Raw genomic sequence first — 20,716 nt, 5'->3', positions numbered from 1 at the left:
ACTGCAGTCTACCAAAACCTCCTGGGGATCTATCAGTAGATTGTGATCGACCTGCTGGACATCTCTGCTGTATACTGAAGGAAAAATTATATCATGTTTAATGTTCTGTTATGTTTTTATATATGTTGGAAGCTGCCCAGCGTGCCTGGGGCAACCCTGTAAGATGTGTAGGGTATAAATAGTAAAATTATCATTATGGAATGGGATGTCCCTATTTTCATCAGAGAAATGTTGGAGGGTATGGGCTCCCCCAGCAATTTCCGGAAGTTGTAGTTCATGACTGGTGTTGCGTGTTGTTAGGAGGCCCCTCCAAGATCCACAATTCCTAGAGCGGTCTAACAGTCATAGAATCATAGAAGTGTACAGTTGGAGGGGACCACAAGGATCATCTAGTCCAACCCCCTGCAATGCAGGAATATTTTGCCTCATGTGGGGCTCAAACCCATGACCCTAAGATTAAGAGTCTCATGCTCTACCAACCGAGCTATCTCAGTAGACGACCCCCAAGCATAATTTAGCTGGATACAACCCTATGTTCCCGTGATCACTAACTTTGCAGCCTTTCTGGCTTTCGCTCTGAGCCACTCTGCTGCTTTCAGGGATAAGTGCACTAGATCAAACTGTTCCATGAGCCCTTCAGGACTGACTCACCTCAAAGCGATCCACATGGCTTATCTCTATGGCACAAGAAACTTGCTTTAAAGGGAAGGGGAAAGGAACATAAGGACCTTCTGGGACCTTCTGCACTCAAAGCAGATGCTCTACCACTGAGCTGTGATCCCAGACCCTCCAAGTGTCCCTGTTTTCCAGGGACAGTCCTGGATTTACAGAAGCTGTCCGAGTTTCTGATTTGATCCTGGAATGTTCTGCTTTTCCTAGGATGTCCCTATTTTCATCCAAGAGTAAGGAGTCATCCAACCCCAAGCCATCTGAAGGAAGTCTCGTATAGGGAAGTTTAATTTTTATTATGTTTTTTTGTGGTCTAAACCACTGAGCCTAGGGCTTGCCGATCGGAAGGTCGGCGGTTCGAATCCCTGTGACTGGGTGAGCTCCCGTTGCTCAGTCCCAGCTCCTGCCAACCTGGAAGTTTGAAAGCACGTCAAAGTGCAAGTAGATAAATAGGGAAAGTAAACTCTGGCAGGAAAGTAAACGACGTTTCCGTGTACTGCTCTGGTTTCACCAGAAGCAGCTTAGTCAAGCTGGCCACATGACCTGGAAAGTCTGTCTGGACAAACACCGGCTCCCTCGGCCAGTAAAGCAAGATGAGCGCCGCAACCCCAGAGTCGTTCGCAACTGGACTTAACTGTCAGGGGTCCTTTACCTTTTTTATATACAGTGGTACCTCGGGTTACATACGCTTCAGGTTACATACGCTTCAGGTTACAGACTCCGCTAACCCAGAAATAGTGCTTCAGGTTAAGAACTTTGCTTCAGGATGAGAACAGAAATCGTGCTCCGGCAGCGTGGCAGCAGCAGGAGGCCCCATTAGCTAGAGTGGTGCTTCAGGTTAAGAACAGTTTCAGGTTAAGTACGGAACAAATTAAGTACTTAACCTGAGGTACCACTGTATGTTGTATGCTGCCGAGACTGGCTGGGGTAACTTAGTCAGATGTGAGTATTATTATTATTGACACCCCTATTTCCATCAGGGTATGTGGTCCTTCCTCAAACTGCACTTCATTAACTGAGTGTCCCAGGACAGAATGTACACATCTGGAACCCTGGTTTGAGGAAGCAGCTTGTGGGGAAAGAGGACTTATAGAGTGGTCAGTGATGCATTGCCAAAACCAAGGAAATGCATCATCAAAATAGGGGGCAAAAGAGGACAGGGATCTGCATAAAATTGGCCCATGTACAAGCTCTAAGCCTGGAAATGATAGCTGTGTTTTAAATAGAAATCCAATGCATAGTGGCTAGAGCGCTGGACTTGGACCTGGATGATGCCTGGGGAGGTCCATGTATTGGGGTTTTGTGCAGATGCCTTTGACTTTTGCAAGACCAGCTGTACGCAGGTAAAGGCACATCCCTTGCCCTGCCCACCTTTTTGCCTCTGGCTCCCACGCATGCCCAGCCTGTAGCCACTGGAATGTTGCTCTCTAAGGCAATGTGGCCCTGGGGCTCCATGGCCATTAGACAACATTGATTTGAGAAAATCAGGACATCTTTACTGTGGCTTATTAAAGTGCTTGGAAGCTGCTTTGAGCTGATTTTACAAAGAAAAAGCGGGGTATACATTTTTAAATAAATAAATGTGGTAGAATGGAAGGATTAGCGGGGGGTAGGGGGGTTAAGCCTGCCTCCCCACTTCCTTCTTCAGCAACAACATTCCAGTTGTTGCGCTTCAGCCCCTGATCCCGAAATTAAATTAAAACCATGACAGGGACAGTTGATTAAAGCAGAATGTGAGACTAATTAGGGGTTCTGACACTGGAATTGTCAAGATCAGTGCTGTTAATTAGCTGCTCGTTAATGTCAGCTCCCTGTACTATATGGGAATATTTAGTCACTTTCTGTAGGAAAAACCGTCCCGGGTGAGAGGGTGAAGGGGGAATTCCTACAGGGGCTTTTAGCTCAGAAAAAGGGCAATTGAGGAACCTTGCATAAAAGTCCACTCATGCCTTGCATACAAATGCAGGTCACAGAAGCCCATCGGACGTTTTCCGAAGAGCAACACAGTACTGGCGTGGGAGAAATTTGATTCCACTCACATTTACGGGCAAACCTAATTCGCACTTTCCAACACAGTATGACAACCAACAGATCATTCAAATTTAACTTTTGCACCACACTTTCCTGGTCTGTGTCTGAGCTTTCCCTCCCCCCACCAGCTTTCTCCAGGAAAACCCACTCTTTAATGCAGAATCGGAGCAAAAGGTGATTTGGGGTTTCCATGAATTGCTGTTTGCTCTGATTCAGGGTTTGTGTGGAGGAAGCAGAAAGGGGGGGGGGGGCACCTGTCAGATGTGGACCTGACCTATGCCTAGAAGTGTGGAGCAAAGGTAACTGTAGATGAGCCCTGAGACATCATCATCATCATCATCATCATCATCATCATCATCATCATTTATTTGCACCCTGACCATCTGACTGGGTTGCCCCAGCCACCCAGCACATATAAAAACACAGTAAAACATCAAACCTTAAAAAGCTTCCCTATACAGGGATGCCTTTAGATGTTTCTTAAATGTTATATAATTACACATTTCCTTAACATCTGATGGGAGGGTGTTTCACAGGGCGGGCGCCACTACCGAGAAGGCCCTCTGCCTGGTTCCCTGTAGCTTTACTTCTCACAGTGAAGGAGCCACCAGAAGGCCCTCGGAGCTGGACCTCAGTGTCCAGGCTGAATGATGGGGGTGGGGACACTTCTTCCGGTATACTGGGCCAAGATCATTTAGGGCTTTAAAGGTCAATACCAATACTTTGAATTGTGCTCAGAAACATACCGGGAGCCAATGTAGGTCTTTCAGAACTGATGTTATATGGTCCCAGCGGCAGCTCCCAGTCACCAGTCTAGCTGCCGCATTCTGGATTAGTTGTAGTTTCTGGGTCACCTTCAAAGGTAGCCCCACGTAGAGCGCATTGCAGTAGTCCAAGAGGAAGATAACCAGCACATGTACTACTCAAGCGATACAGTGAGCAGGCAGGTAAGGCCTCAGCTGGCATACCAGATGGAGCTGGTAGACAGCTGCTCTGGACACAGAATTAACCTGAGACTCCATGGGCAGCTGTGAGTCCAAAATGACTCCCAGACTGCGCACCTGGTCCTTCAGGGGCACAGCTACCCCATTCAGAACCAGGGAGTCCCCCACACCTGCCTGCCCCTGCCCCCAGAAACAATATTTCTGTTTTGTCAGGATTCAACCTCAATCCGTTAGCCGCCATCCATCCTCCAACCGCCTCCAGATAGCAACTCTTGGAAATATTTGTTTCTCCCAATTTTGCATTGCAATTCTCCAGCCAAGTGATGTGTACAGAAATACATATGCTGGGGTAATGTGCATAAATTAAATAGCATACAGAATGCATACAGAAATTGCATGGCTATATATATATATATATATATATATATATATATATATTGCTCTTCCTCCCCTCCCCGCCCCCACCTTTCCCAACACACTGAAGGTGCTAATCCTGTTAATGAAAGTGCATTGCCCTCCGCAAGACGCTTCTGCCCAAACTGGGGAAGTGGGTCACGCAGGACAAGGGGAAGGGTGCCTGCGTGTGTCAAGCCCTCTGCTGAGATCAGGTGCCTTGCTCTCTCCCCTGTGGGGTTAAGTCTCCATCGCTATGGCAACCGCACAGCTTTCTCTTGGCCTCTCACCTTGCCCCATCGGGAGTGCCAAGGGAACAGATGGGGAAAGGTCTGTGGTTCTCCCCACCACCACATGCATCAAATCGGCCCCGTAGCCGAGGGAAAGCTGTTCTAGGGAGAAGGTCCGTGTCGGCCCAGGACATTGAGGGTTAAAGCCAGAGAGGTCTGGAGCTGGAGCTGTTTCTTGCTGCTTTCTCGATATTCCCTTCCATCATACTAATACAGAGCTCAGACACCACACCTCCATTCGATTTTGGTGAACAGCCAGTGGGAGTTTTATCAGCAAACATATCTACTCAGAAGCAAGTCCTATTAAAATCCAATGAATCTTACTCCCAGGGAAGTGGAGTTAGGGTTGCAGCTTCAATTCATCAGTTTCCCAAATGCAGTTTCCCAAATGCAGTACCCAAGTGGTACCTTGGGTTACAGACGCTTCAGGTTACAGACGCTTTAGGTTACAGACTCAGCTAACCCAGAAATAGTACCTCGGGTTAAGAACTTTGCTTCAGGATGAGAACAGAAATCGTGCTCTGGCGGCGCAGCAGCAGCAGGAGGCCCCATTAGCTAGAGTGGTGCTTCAGGTTAAGAACAGTTTCAGGTTAAGAACGGACCTCCGGAACGATTTAAGTACTTAACCCGAGGTACTACTGTAATAACATACCAGAGCATTTATAAAGTTCTCAATCACGGACTGGCTGAATGCAGGGGGGGGGGGGAACCAGTTGGGGAACTCCCAGGGGACGAAGGCCCAGATCCAGGGGACTGGTGATGGGATGGCAATGAGTGATCCGAGGGAGAACGAACAGACTGGGAGGAGGTGGTGTCAGAAGCTGAGGAGGCAACGGGGTTTAGTGAGCAGGAGGAGTCTGTGGAAAAGAGCCATCCAGAAGCAGAGGCTGGAGAGGAGGGGGGCCAAGAGGCAGAGATGAATCAGGCTGGTGAAGGAGCCAGAGCGTCTTCCTCTCCTGCTGTGAAAAGCTCCCCTCCCCCTGGTCCCCCAGAACCAGAAGAGGTATGAAGAGGGTGGAGCAAATAACGGCCCAAAGATGGAAACAGGAGGAATTACCGACCCTGGAAAAATGGAGAATGAAAATGATGGACTATGCAGAACTGGACAAATTAACTGGGAAGATCAGATATCAACGAGACCATAAGTTGATTGAGGACTGGGGAAAATTTGTAGAATATCTGAAAAATATATGTGATGAACAAACAACGTTCGTGGGATTTCAAGAACCTCTGTGAAAGGTTGAGGAGTATTGTAAAAAAGAAAATAAGATTAGGAAGGCATATAAAAAGGCAGTATTAAATTTAGGAAATGCGTAACTAAGATTTAATTACGGACGATTGGCAGAAAAGCTGAAGGACCTCCATAATATATAATTTGTGATAAACCTTTGATATGGTATTAAATGTATATTGTATTGAAAATTAATAAAACTTTTACACAGAGGCAGAAAAAAAAGAAGAAGAGGAGGGTGGAGCAAAGTGAGCCACAGTGGCAATGACTCAGATTGCTTGGGAGAGGACTGAGGGAACTGTGGGAAGGCGGGGACCTTCAGTCCCCACAACTGCCTCATAGGGGCAGAATCTATCAGGACGCGTTGCTGTGCTCACTAGGCAACCTCCTGAGTCAACCTTGTTTCCTTGAATAAAGAGTTAACTTCACTGACGCCGTGTGATTTATTGCTGACCTGCTTCTGGCACTGGCCCTCATTCTTGGGACTCTTCCCACACATCCCTCTCTCCGGGCTGTACCCCTCACTGCTGCTGCTCCAGAACGCCCTCAAGTGTTTTCTGGATGGCTAGAACGTGTCCTTTATCCATGCTAATGGCTCTCACTTGCCTGGATCAAGATGTTATGTCGCCATGAGTAGCATGGCTTGAATGCAATCCACTGTGAGAGTCTCCTCCATTGCTCCACCCATATTGGCCTCTGGTCTCACCCGCTTTTGCCTCAGGTGACACACAGCCCTTCGCATGTGGCCCTGAGAAACATGTTCAAGACATAATGTGGCCCTTGAAGTGAAAAAAGGTCTCTGGCCCAACAATTTCTCACTTCTGCTTATTTTCTGATTAGGATTCTCTTGGTTGAGTGGGATGGAGCTATGAATGGCAGCTGGAAGATACTTTATGTTGAGGGGAAAGGAGACTTGGGGATGCAATAGGGATGGCAAAAAAATGCATATGATGAGTTGATAAGAATACATTTTATTGGCTAGCAAGTTTCTAACAGCATTAATAAAACAATGTTGGTTTCTTCTTTAAAATTATCCGTCTTTGGGATGCTGAGTTCAGTAATGGACACGGTTAAGAATCTTGCATATTTAGTGTGTCTTCTGAACTGGCAGTGTCCTGGCTCTGGTCCAATGTTTACCATAATTGTGCAGTTTCTCTTCTAATTTGTTGGTCCCTCAGTGATTTTTGCTGATTAAAGCATCTTTTTAAGTTACTGATTAAGCATTTGCGAGGATATCGCTAAGTGCCAATATTGCAACACAAGCCGTCTCGCCCAGCTTCCTCCCCTCTGACAACAAGCAAGCAAAACATCCGATCTGGAGTTCTCTTTTGCTGGAAAAATGGCACGTGTTGTCCAGGTGTCTCACTGTATCGGAGACAGGAAACGTCCCATAATTTAATTGATGAGTACAGGGCGTTATATTTAATATCCTGATAATGTGTGGCAGTTCCAAGATGTCTGGGATGTTAGGAAGCATCACCTGTGGTTGGGTGATAAAGATAGTAAATTCTTCTCTAACTGAGGGTCTTTCTCTGTATTTAGATGTATGTAAAAATGGATTCTGATTGTGCTAACTGCTTTGTCTGTGCATGTGTGGCTTTGCCACACCACTAAGAAACAACTGAGGTGGGATGGAATGATGGGAGAGCTGAAAAGGCATTATCTTTGCACAAGATCACCTCGTTTCAAAAAAAGGGGACTGCCCTCTCCTGGGCTGCCACTACCCAGAGCCTCTGAGGCTGAAGGGACTACCAAGAGGGCCCTCTCTGTTAATCTCAACCCTTAAGAGGGTCTGTAGGAAAGGAGGCAGTCTTTCAGATATTTTGGACGTGAGCCATTTACTGCGCCCTTCTGCATGCAAAGCAGATTCTCTTCCACTGAGCTACAGTCTTTCCAAACCCAAATTCCCCCATCACTCTCAGTGTGCAGAGAAGGGGCAGATGACCAGCTGTGCCATTTGAAATATCCACTGCTTATCACAGCTCGAAGGAACCATTTCCAGAAAGCTAAGAAGTCCCTTTCAGAGGCCAGTCTTGCTCATTTAAAGCTCGCTACCTAACCACAGGCGCCCTGATAAAAACACACACACAAAAAGATATATTTCCCAGAGACACCTCCTGGAAGATGCTCTGGCTTAGCGCGGGATGGGTGTCCACCAGCAGCTGTCAGGGCAGCTGTTGCCAATTACACAGCTACTATTATTTATACATCTGTTTCACTGCATTCATATCCTGCTTCAACGTTGAGGAGTTCAAGGCAGCCTACGCGGTTCTGTCCCTTCTGTTTTTGTCCTCGCAACGGTCCTGCGAGGCAGGTTAGGAGGAGGACACACAAAGTTTTTTGAGAAATAAATAAGAAGCAAGGGATATTTGGACTGGGGTCCAGTGCCCCCCTCCACTATGATCCCAGTCTAGATCTGCTGGCCACCCCCACCATGCTTGCTACTTGCATGGGGATAGAAGTTTCCTTTGGAAGGAATGGGCTCCCCCGGTCAAAATAGCAGGCGTAATGGAGCAACTCCAGATAGGGACCACAACAGAGGACAAAGGGTTAACCACCATCACCCAAAACCCCCCCCACACACATAGGTAGATAGTAATGGAAATCTGGGGTGTCATACACATATCGTAAACCATAAGTTGACAATTTTTTGACCAAAAAAAGTGGGGCAACCAGTTGCTGAACACTTCAATTCTGAGAGTCACAGCCTGTTGGACTCATCAATAAATGCTACAGTCGTGCCAAAAGGGAGATCTTGTGGATGAACATGCCTGACACTTTAACAGCACATGACCACAACCTACAGCATCACTTAGCATTCCCACCCTCAAACTGCCACCTTAGAAACAACATTATTTGCACCTGAGCAATTGTCGAAGGCGGAAGCCGAAATGTTTTGCTGAAAGGATTTGAAATTTCTGATACATGCAAACAATCAGAGTCTGCAAACTAGCATGCCGAATGTGACGGATATCTTAAGAACAGCCCTTCTGGATCAGACCAATGGCCCATCTAGTCCAGCCTCCTGTTCTCACAGTGGCCAGCCAGATGCCTCAATAGGAAACCCACAAGCAAAAGTCCTCTCCCCTCCTGTGTCTTCCAGCAATTGACATTACTGGCTCTGGCTCCTGTGTCTTCCAGCAACTGACATTACTGGAAACATTACTGGCTCTGTCCAAGAAGGCAGATCAAAGTTGTCCTAGCTAGTAGCCACTGATGGTCTTTATCCTCCGCAATTCTGTCCAGGCCTCTTTTAAAGCCAGTCAGGTTGGTGGCTATCACTGTCTCTTGTTCCATAGTTTATCTTATGTGCTGTGTGAAGAAATACTTTATTTTCTTTGCCCTGAATCTTCCAGCATTCAGAGTCATTGGATGCCCCTGAGGTCCAGTCTCTCGCATCTAGTTTGTCCCTGAAAGACCTGGAGTCAGTCTTATTTCCCGTCTGCCCCATCTGGATTCTGCACTTTTTTTTGCATACAGACTACCCTAAAATCCTCATTTTATAGGCAAAAAGGCACCATCTTTTCAAAGGCTGTGCACACACCAGCCAGCTTGTAGCCTGTTTGGAGCCTGTTCCACTGTCAAACAGCTCTTACGGTCAGGAAGTTCTTCCTATGGTTTAGTCGGAAGCTCCTTCCTTGCTGTTTGAATCCATTGGTTCGGGTCCTGCTCACTGGAGCAGCAGAAAACAAGCTTGCTGCATCTTCCATGGGGCAGCAATTGGGCTATTTGAAGATGGCTGCTCTATCACTTCTCAGCCTTCCCTTCTCCAGGCTGAATATACTCAACTCCTTCCACCATTCTCCATAAGGCTTGGTTTACAGACCCTTGATAATCTTGCCCACCCTCTTCTTCACATAGCTGTCAACTTTTCCCTTTTCTTGCGAGGAATCCTATTCGGAATAAGGGAATTTCCCTTAAAAAACGGGAAACGTTGACAGCTATGCTTCTGCACACATTTCAGCTTCTCAATATCCTCCTTAAATTGTGCTGACCAGAACTGGACATAGAGCCATCCTCTGACTCAAAGGGCTCCATCACAGAAGCTGTGATGCTCAAGCATCTTAACTTAAGCACCTTTCAGGGATGGCAAAGCTGGCAATAGGGACAGGACCTGCTCCTCCTCAGTGAGGCCTGGTTCAAGGCTAGCTGCTGCTGAAGCAACATTAGAGCTCAGTGTGGTTCAGACACAGGAAGCTGTCTTAGCCTGACCCATCCAGCCGCTAGCATCCCCGCCAAACTAACGGCATCTCTCCAAGATGTGAGCTGGAGACAGGCCTTTTCAGATACCCTACCAAGATGTTTTAAGCAGAGTTGTTAAAGACGGAACTGGCAAGTTTTCCCTACATGCAGAGAACTGGGAGAGAGGAACAGAAGTGGGGGTGGGGAGGGGAAAAACCTATCCCAGATCTTCCTGTGTGGGAAAGGGGGGGTGGATGTGAAGTGCCTTTCTGCCACAGCCTGGCATCCTGCAAGGTGCAGGAGGCCAGCAGCCAACACAACCAGCCAATCGTGCCAGCCATGCCAGTGGGGCACAGATTCCAGCTGCCTAAAGTGGTTTCTATGGCAACGGGCTCAGTGCTCACAGCGGGGCTTAGGAAATGCAGTCAGACAGAGACACACACATACACAAAACAGAGAGCTGCTGAAAGCCGGTTGGAGGGGCATTTGCAAAAAAACGAGGCAGGAGAAGAGCGAAAGGCCCGGCTGGTCTACGGAGGCATTGACCTCCAATGAAGGAAGGCCCACGACCTGTTAAAAGCCCAGCAGAAGGCATAGAGGACTCCTGCCAGACCTCTACTGGCAAGGAGTTCCACAGGGCACTAAAGGCTCAGTCCCTGGTAAAGACCAACTGAGACTCAAGGCCAGTGGGGGAAGCACAAAAAGGGGAGACTTCAGTGTTCAAGGAATCAGGTGAAATTTAAGGTCCTTTGGCCCCAAGTTGTTTGAAAGGTTATTGTGTGTTGCTATTTAAAAAAAAAACAACTTGTGCAACTTTTATTTACTATTACTTGCTCAATTTGGGCCATGCCCCCCCTTCAGAAATTCTGAATATTCTGACTTACCGGTAAATTTGCCAATAGCCACACACAACAAAATAATGCACGGGTGCATGCATTCATGGCAATTCATCCCCCCTCCCACGGCCCTATGGCCTTCTTTTACGGAGATTCATAAATTGAGATGCCCTCAGAAAGAAAGCAGGTGAGAAAAGCAGTTTCAGTTTAGAAAAAAGGGGGGGACACACACCTCTATCATTATCATCATAAATAAAGATGCCTGGCAGTCTACTCTGCCATTCTATTCTGGCAGTCGGTCAATAGCACACTGCTAAAATGAGGCTGCTGAAATCTAGGTTATAACAAGCAATGATTCTCAGGTTAATTCACAAAGCCCTAAATCACCTTCTGCCAAAATTGGATATGTGCAGCTACGGGCTGTGGTTCTAGGCTTCCACTGGGCTGAGGGACTTTAGTTCACCTGCTTCATCTGCCTCAGGTTTGCTCCCTGGTGGCTCCAGCTAAAACAGGGCCCCTCTGTCCATTGTAGGGCCCCTGTTCCCACCAACCCCAAGTCAGCACAGCCAATGGTTAGGGATGATGAAAACTGAAGTCCAACAGCGCCCGGAGAGCAGCACATATCGCAACCCTGAGTTAAAAAGTGTCCGAGACTTTGGAGAGCTGCTCCTAACCATCTTAATCAATACTGGGATAGACGACAATGATAGAATCAGAAAATCTTAAGAGTTGGAAGGGACCCCAATGTTCATCTAGTCCAGCCCCTTGTGATGCAGGGATCACAGCCACTGCTGCTAATACAATTTCAGGAGGAGCACTTTTGCCAGTTAATGTTCTTTCACTTTCCTGGAGAATCTTGAATATTGTATCGTGTAAGTAGCTTTGAAAGGGACGCGGGTGGCGCTGTGGGTAAAACCTCAGTGCCTAGGACTTGCCAATCATATGGTCGGCGGTTCGAATCCCCGTGGCAGGGTGAGCTCCCGTCGTTCGGTCCCAGCTCCTGCCCACCTAGCAGTTCGAAAGCACTCTTAAGTGCAAGTAGATAAATAAAAAGGTAAAGGTACCCCTGCCCGTACGGGCCAGTCTTGACAGACTCTAGGGTTGTGCGCCCATCTCACTCAAGAGGCCGGGGGCCAGCGCTGTCCGGAGACACTTCCGGGTCACGTGGCCAGCGTGACATCGCTGCTCTGGCGAGCCAGAGCTGCACACGGAAACGCCGTTTACCTTCCTGCTAGTAAGCGGTCCCTATTTATCTACTTGCACCCGGGAGTGCTTTCGAACTGCTAGGTTGGCAGGCACTGGGACCGAGCAACGGGAGCGCACCCCGCCGCGGGGATTTGAACCGCCGACCTTTTGATCGGCAAGCCCTAGGCGCTGAGGCTTTTACCCACAGTGCCACCCGCGTCCCATAAGTAGATAAATAGGGACAGCTTTATAGCGGGAAGGTAAACGGCGTTTCCGTGTGCTGAGCTGGTGCTGGCTCGCAGCTGCAGCTTCGTCACGCTGGCCACGTGACCCAGAAGTGTCTTCAGACGGCGCCGGCTCACGGCCTCTAGAGCGAGATGAGCGCGCAACCCTAGAGTCGGACACGACTGGCCCGTACGGGCAGGGGTACCTTTACCTTTACCTAAGTAGCTTTGAGACATCTTGTGCGGTAAGCAATGGATAAGTGTGAGCAATAGTGACAGCAGAGTTGCATACAACTAGGATTTAGTCAAAGCAGTCCTCCTGGAATCCATTGAACCCAAGTTTGGCATGTGCATTGATTTAAGTGTGTCTGCTTCAAGTAGGACTAGCTCTGGCTACAACACAATAAATAGATGGACAAATTGTATCCGTCTTGGTGTAAAGAAAGGTTTCCACATTACAACATTACAGCTAAACTTCTTTCTCGCTTTTATTCCCAGGGCTCTGCCCTGGTGCCTGATACAAATCCTGAGCATTCTAGGGTGCGTGCAATTTGAGGTTGGGTGGGAGACAGCCACATAGGCAAGAAAGTCTCTCTCTTTTACAAACACACAAACCCAGAATAGCCATGCAAATACAGACACAATTGTGCAGGTGCCCCCGGTTTCTCACACATTAAATGTGTAAATATTTCAGACAAGGTTACAAGGGGAGGGAAGGTGCTGCACCGGCTTCAGCAAAAGCCAGGAGCTCCCCCTTCTACAACCCCAGCCTACATTCTCTCCTGATCTAAGAGGGAGGAAATATAAAACTCAACCCCAAGCCTTTGGTTTTATTCCAAGGCGAACCTTGTGGTTTCTCCCTCCGCCTTGTGGGTTGTTCTGCAGTCTTGCAGTTTGCTGCTCGGTAAATTTCCACTGCATCATTTAAACTCAAGTTTTGTTAGTTTTTAAAGCACAGGCACACACAGCCTAGCTAAGGTAAGCATCTACTTCTGCCCATCCATCACGTTTATGGATAAATACGATGGTTGGCCTTCTTTTCCTGAGATTTCTATTTACACCCAGGGTTGCCAACATGGTAGCACCCAGTTGCTTTGGATTTCGACTTCCTGCAGCCCTTACTTCCACAACCGATAGCCAGGGATGATGGGAGTTGTAGTCCAAAACTTCTGGAGAATGCCATGTTGGTGATCCCTGACTTACAGAGTTTAAGGAAGGTCTCAGGCAATGCTGTGCCAAAAATTGCACCCTCCCAGCTTGGCGAGCATTCTCCATCGATTGATTAGGAAAGGGGTGCATTCAGGAAAATGGAGAGAAAATATTTTAAATAAAAAAAGAAGCCATAGAGGCCTGAACTAGAGTGTGCTCCCAATCCAGGGCCCAGACCAAATAAAGACAAGCATTTTTTTTCCTAAGCAGGAAGTTGGCTTGGGGGCTCGCATCTGAGACAGGGAACATGGGTTGTCTCCGGCTAAGCCCTACTCAGCACAGACCCACTGAACCTGAGTGAGCCATGTCCATTAACTTCAGTGGATGTACTCAGAGTAGGAGTCACATTGGACACAATCACAAGTCCTGGATCAGGACCCTGTGGCTGTTTTGGGATCCACATAAAAGCAGCCGGTTTGAGGACATTCTCTCTCTCCACACACATTATGGTGACAAACATTATGCATAATATTAAAGACGCATTTTGTTCCCGACTCTCCCCATCATCCAAACCAGCTGAAAACAGAACGGAAAGTTTAAGAGCCAGCAAGGGAGGCCTGCGGGGAACCAAGCATCAGCAATCTTGTAAGAAGCAATAAGAAAAACCAAAGAATGACTCACAACTAATAAATAAGACTTCCAGGAGTCGGGGGGGGGGGGCTGTGCATGTGTTTAAAAAAAACCATTTAGTAGTCTATCATTGTTTCCAAATGTATTTAACGGAGCCTGCTTCTTTCTTCTCCTTTTGCTGCTCAGTAACTGAGGGTTTTCCTTCCGCCCCGCAAAAGTGGCAGGTCCACATGAAAGACACCCTCTGTCACAAACAGAGGGCTGAACACGGGGGCAGAGATTTCTGCTTTGGGAAGTGAAAAGTGGTTCACATATTTTTAAAATGTTGTGTGTGTGTGTGTGTGTGTGTGTGTGTGTGTGTGTGTGTGTCTTTTAGGGTAATCAGCCCAGACCTCAGCCTTATGCAGCAAGGGTGAGTTTTAATCTTCTCCACAAGTGGGTTCTGCAAGACCATCTTGCAGCATGACCTTATTTCCTACCACAGTGATGCTCAAAGCGTTGGTGGACCGCCACTGCTGCAGACAATATTGAGCTTTCTATGTACTCCTCTAGTGATGCAATCTGGGGGTGGGGGGTTGAATGGGCAGTGGGCAGTAGCTCCTTGAATGGAGACTGGGGTCAACAAGCAAAGGGAAGTGGATAGCTCAAGGGAAGCCAACACAGTGTCCATAAAATGGTGTTAAAGTCCCATAAGATGTTGTTAGACTCCCATCAGCCCCCTGCCAGAAAATCCAATGGCCAGGGATGGTAGCTCAGGGTTGATAGATCACACACAGAGAGAGGCTGTAGTTCAGCAGCAATAGAATCATAGATTTGTTATTGGAAGGGAGCCACGAGGGTCATCTAGTCCAATCTCCTGTAGTGCTGGAATCACATCTAAAGAATCCCTGCCAGAGGACTATTCTTATTCTTATTATATTATAATTTATGTACCACCCTATACCCAGAGGCCTCAGGGCGGTTCACTGAAAAGATCAACATAAAAACCACAATATATATAATCAAAATAAAAACAACAACCCAATAACACCGCTCCAAAAAAGAGCCACATTTTAAAAGGGCATTGGATAGGACGATCCAATGAAGGCGAGTCCACCACCTTCTGAGGGAGTCCATTCCACTGTGAAACAATTCTGACTGTCAGAAAGTTCTCCCTCCTATTTAGTCAGAATCTCCTTTCTTGGAATTTGAATCCATTGGTCTGGGTCCTGCCCTCTGGAGCAGCAGAAAGCAAGCATGCTCCATTCGCCATGTGACAGCCCTTTGGATATTTGAAGACTGCTATCATTTAATCTCTCAGTCTTCACTTCTCCAGGCTGAGCATACCCAACTTCTTCAAGTTGGCTTCCTCAGAAGGCTCAGCTTCCAGACCCTTGATCGCCTTGGTCACCCTCCTCTGCACACGTTCCAGCTTGTCAATGCCCTTCATAGCTTGTGGTACCCCAAAATGGACACAGGACTCCAGGTGTGGTCTGACCACGGCGGAATAGAGTAGGACTATGACTTCCCTTGAGCTGGACACTACAATTCCATTGATGCAGCCCAGAATTCCATTGCCCATTGCCAGTCAAGGCAGATGATACTGAGCTTGGTGGAGCAATGCTCCGTAAAAGGCAGCTACCCATGTTCCTATGTGCTCTCCCATTAAACATTGCACAGAAGGAAGAGAGATGTGAAGTGCTCATTCTGTTGCAGGGCTGCAGAAATGAAAGCGCTTGATGCTTGCAGAAACCTCTTCCTTCGACACCACCGTTAAAGGTACAGGAGCCCCATTCTGCATTCACAAACACATACACACACACTCACACACACAGTGCATCCAACCCTTCTGGGTCTTTTTCTTCTCCTGTGCTGCTGCAAAGCTTTGGTCTCCACCTGCTACTGTCTCATTGGTGCCTGGACTGTGATGCCGATAATAGAGGCGGCTCTGTGTGGCTGTGGTGGGGAGGGGGGAGGAGGAAGCCTTCTGTGTGCGTGTGCGCGAGGGACACAAAAGCACCCGCAGCTGTGTGTTTGCAAACAAGGCGGCTGAGCCGGGAGAGGGCCTGAAAGCAGTAATTGTCTTTAATTAAAGGAGCTGGGAGCTATCTCAGGCGGCGACAAAAGGCTGCGAAGCAACTCTGCCGCTCGGCGCTGCTGCGGATGGGTGTCCGCAGCAAGTCGGGGAGCAGAGGTGGGCCGCCCACCCCCTACAAACACACATACACACACACCAAAGGGGCCCAGAGGGAAGAAACCCCCTTCCTTCAAGGCTGGCCGAGTCTCCCAGAAGGCAGACCACCCCAGCGCTTGGCAACTCAGGTCTGACGTCTGCCAAGCCATTCCCTGGGGGGCCTTTTGGGCATTCCTGAACAGGGAGAAGCACCCTGAATGAGGGCTGCAGCCAAAACCTGAGCTGGCCATGATCAGAGTCCAGGGACCTGCCTCTTCTGTCAGTGGTGGGGGACTGCAGACCCAGCTGAATGTGGTCCTCCAAGACTTTCCATCCGGCCCTTGGGACTCTGCCCAGGCCATGCCTCTTGTTGGCCTTGATCTATGACCTCCTCAAGTGCCTGGCTAGAAGATGTCCTTAATGACTCTGGCTTACCTACACAGAGGTGTGTCTGCCTTCCTGTATTGTATGTCTCTCTGTGTGTGTTTGTGTGTAAACCTCTGAATTCTTTCATGTCTAGAATGCACCCTATAGTATAAAGGTAAGAATCCCATCGGCTGCATATGGTCACTGCAAGGTTGCCCACTCATGAATGCCACCCTTAAGCCAAAGGAGGCTCCCTACCCTAGACTTGACCACCAGCATCCAGACTGACAGGCAGCACCAAAAATTATGGGATGGCTGTTTGACACATGAACTTAGTGGCAACAACACAGAACTGCCTCTCAAGAGACAAGGTAAAGGTACAGTAAAGGGCCCCTGGATGGTTAAGTCCAGGCAAAGGCAACTACGGGGTTGCGGTGCTCATCTCGCTTTCAGGCCGAGGGAGCCGGCGTTTGTCCACAGACAGCTTTCCGGGTCATGTGGCCAGCATGACTAAACCGCTTCTGGTGCAACGGAACACTATGGCGGAAACCAGAGTGCACAGGGTTGAAATCCCCACTCAGCCATGAAACTCACTAGGTGACCTTGAGCCAGTCGCTGTCTCTCAGCCTAACCTACCTTGCAGGGTTGTTGTGGAGATTAAATGACAAGGGAGAGAACCATGTGGGCCACTTTGAACTCCTTGGAGAAAGAGGTATGATATAAATGCAACAACAACACTGTTTCATCTTCTATGAGGACATGGGTAGCCACTGAATCAAGTTCTGTATCAAGTTCTGATGACCACCACTTCTTATCCCTTATCCCCCCCTTTTTATATCATTTTTATGAAGTCTCTAAAAATATTTCAAAGCATTTATCAGCATATACATTTTTTTAACATACAAAGTTTCTCCTTGACTTCCTACCCCTCCTTTCCTGATGTTTGTTTGTTTTTACTCCTTTTTAATAAAGTGTGCTTTATTAAACACACATATTTTTATTATCTAAACCTACAACCATTTAATCTTTCAATAATCCACTGCTTATATTTCAAATCCTGCCTGCAACTTCATATTTGTTGTTGTTGTTGTTGTTTAGTCATTTAGTCGTGTCCGACTCTTCGTGACCCCATGGACCAGAGCACGCCAGGCACCTCTGTCCTCCACTACCTCTCGCAGTTTGGTCAAACTCATGCTGGTAACCTCGAAAACACTATCCAACCATCTCGTCTTCTGTCGCCCCCTTCTCCTTGTGCCCTCCATCTTTCCCAGATGCCTGTTGTCTTTGTCCATGGAGTTTTCTTGGCAGGGATACTGGAGTGGCTTGCCGGTTCCTGCTCCAGGTGGATCACGTTTGGTCAAAACTCTCCACTATGACCTGTTCATCTTGTGTGCCCTGCTCGGCGTAGTTCATAGCTTCTCTGAGTTCTTCAAGCCCCTTCGCCACGGCAAGGCAGTGATCCATGAAGGGGCAACTTCATATAGGGGTGGTAATTTGATACATAATTCATCAGTGACCTCCATTCTTCCTTAAACACTGTCATTATGTCCTCTTAATCTGGCAGTTAATTTTGCTATTTCACCATAGTTCATCAGTTTCATAAGCCATTCCTTCTTACTTGGTCATCCTTTCCCTTTCCAGTTCTGTGCATACAAAAGTTCTAGCAGCTGTTGTCATGTACAGTGGTACCTTGGGTTACAAACTTAATACGTTCTGGAAGTCTGCTCTTAACCCGAAGCGTTCTTAACCCGAGGTATGCATTCCCTACATAGGCCTTTCATGGTCCCAGAAGCAGATTGCGTTCATATCCCGGGGCAAAGTTCATCACCCGGGACACCTACTTCCGGGTTTGTGGAGTTCGTAACCCAAAGCATTCATAAGCAGGACTGTTCGTAACCCGAGGTACCACTGTATATAAATAAGCTTGTCATCTTTCTTGGGAGCTCTGTCCCCATTATTCCAAGTAAAAAGGCTTTCGGGATTTATCAATTTAAACATCCTTTTCAATTCATTATTTTCCATATCAATTATTTCCCCAAAGCCCTTCATCATTTCACAGGACCATCCCATGTGATAAAATGACCCTGGCATTTTCAGCATATACTTGCTACATTTTTTGTGAGTCCTTCCTACCATCTCCCTTTGACCCAACAGCTTTTTAGTGAGCCAATTCCGAATCGACCATCCATCGTGAGGTGTCAGGCGTGGAGAGCCCTCCCCTCCCTTCAGTAACTTTACCGATAAGAATTAACGAGCAGTTGATAGATTTATAGTCCTTTTATTACAGCGTCATGTTGAGAGCACAAATACACAGCTCTCCGCAAGGAGAGCAGTTGGCTACTCAACTCTACTCCTTCTGATTTCCGCAGCATTTTGGCCGCCAATGGGACATTCCTCCCTCCCTCTGACTCCTTTGCTCTCTGATACATTCAGACCTCTGAGTCCGTGGTGGTGGTGGTCTCCAGTGACATTTCAACTAGCTGCTCCCTCCTGTCTGGTTCTGTTGTCATAATCTCATAACTAGATAACTCCCCGCTAAGCTGTTCAGCTCCTGTCTCTCTCTCTGCTTCTGAATACGCTGTGGCTAAGAGGCGTGACTCTTCCCCCTCCAGTTCTCCATCTTCAGACCATTCCCTGACATGAGACGAGGCAGAGAATCCCGTTCCCGCTCCCTTTCCTTGCCCCATGCACCCACCATAGAGGAGCCACATGGACCCTTGATTGAAGGTCATCTTACCTCTGCAGACTGTCCCGTTCTCCACCGATTCGTAGCCCGCCTTGCACATGCAGCGCCCGATGGGGACCAGCCACTCCCCATCCCCGTTACAGTACAACTTGATCGGTACATCCACTTCTTCGGCGTTGGGGATGCAAGTACCCCGAGCTGCTACCAGTGACGTGCTCTCGGCCCCCGAGAGCGTCTCCTGGAAAACAGCTCCGTTCTGGATAATGCGAGGGCACTTGCGGTAGAAGACGCGGACGGCGATCAAGGACATGCAGCCCCCGTAGTCCTGGAAGGCCAGGTAAAAGCCATTCTTGGAGACGGGCCCAAAGCTGCGCACCTCGGTGTTTATCTTCATCACGCGGCCCCCCAGGTCCACCTGGGAGAAGCTCTCGTCTGCTGCAATGGTGTCCACCTTCACCCAGGGGTTCTCCATCCAGGCGGGGAACGTCTTGGTTGCGGCGTCGTAGTCGGACTCGTAATAGTAGAGGTTGAAGGTCTCCTTGCAGGACCCGGGGACGTTGGGGATGCTGCTACAGTCCCGGACCGAAAACTTCATCTCCACGTGGATGCGGTGGGCGCCCCTCCTGCGGATGAACTTGGTCCTCAGCCAGTTGTTCTGGCTGGATTCAAAGACGTTGCACACCTGGTAAGTCCGAATCGTGTTCATGTTCTCGTCGTAGCCGCTCACTTCTTCCCACTGCAGAAAAGGAAAAGCGGAAAGTCAGAGCTCGGCACGCACAGCCCCGAAGGCGTGGGGCAAATGGACAAGGCAGCAGCGCCCCGGGGTTTTAGCTGAGCAGGTTGCGTGCCTTCTCAGGGGTGCCACTAACTCTATTGCTCAACCCCCCCAGCTGCCTGAGTAGCTAGAGCACCAGATGGTGAAGGGATGATAGAAAGAGAGAGAGAGCACGATATTTTTGTTTTAACTAAAAATGCTGTAAAACAGCTACAATACACATTTTGATACAACTGAGAATACAGCACAAAGCAATTCATCGTGCGACAACAGCAGTTCCAAAGCAGCTCAAAAAACCCAGCCACGATGTGTTGATTAAAACCTGAGAAAATAAAGTAGTTTAAAAAAAACAAACCCCACCTGCCTATTTTATTTGAAGCAGGTGCCAGGCAAATACAGTTTCAGGACTCCAAAGTTTTATTTAATTTACTTATTTTGCAAAAAATATTGAAAATCACCAATATATATATAATATATGGGTCATGTGTGATAAAACTCATTATAGAACATTTTAAAATACACAGAACAAAGGAATTCTCCCAACACAGCTCAGCGAAGCGAAAATGATTTCCGCGGGAAATGGAATATCAGGATTGCAGGTGCCTGTCTGATTCCAAAAGTGCTGGTTGCCGCCATGCTGAAAGCCTTGGTTCACATAGAAATAGAATGAATTTGATATTATGCTGGGAGAGTCGGAAGGGCTTCTGAAGATGACTGTGGCAACCTTTCCACTGTATAAAGGACAAAGTGGTCCTTCAAGTCACCTGGTTCTAGGAATTTATACAATAGCAGCAACACCTTGAACTTAGCTGTAGTATACTGGCAGCCAATGCAAAGTTTGGAGCAAATAATACTTTGCATGGCTACTCCATCTGCTCAGCTGAAAGACAAGCAGCTATGGGCTCCTCCTCAAGTTTGTTCACTCGAGCTATAACCTCTGTTACTAAGAGTTAGTGCCTGAGCTTGCTTTTTC

General features: G+C 47.9%; 1 protein-coding gene across 15 annotated transcripts in view; it reads right to left on the bottom strand.

The window, feature by feature from the left end:
- The window catches only part of EPHB2 (EPH receptor B2), a 116,384-nt gene that overhangs the window by 59,052 nt on the left and 36,616 nt on the right, over window positions 1-20,716 (bottom strand). For all 15 annotated transcript variants that reach the window (XR_013393573.1, XR_013393574.1, XM_077931305.1 and 12 more), the window contains exon 3: window positions 19,020-19,704. Coding sequence is in view for 13 of the 15 variants with exons in the window: in XM_077931305.1 (XP_077787431.1) it covers window positions 19,020-19,704 (685 nt within the window). In the remaining 2 variants the exon portion in view is untranslated. The remainder of the gene's footprint in view (window positions 1-19,019; window positions 19,705-20,716) is intronic.

The sequence above is a fragment of the Podarcis muralis genome, chromosome 7 (assembly GCF_964188315.1).
Source record: "Podarcis muralis chromosome 7, rPodMur119.hap1.1, whole genome shotgun sequence".
Classification (NCBI taxonomy): Eukaryota; Metazoa; Chordata; class Lepidosauria; order Squamata; family Lacertidae; genus Podarcis; species Podarcis muralis.
Note: the sequence above shows the minus strand (reverse complement) of the source record. Positions and strands in the feature narration are given on the sequence as shown.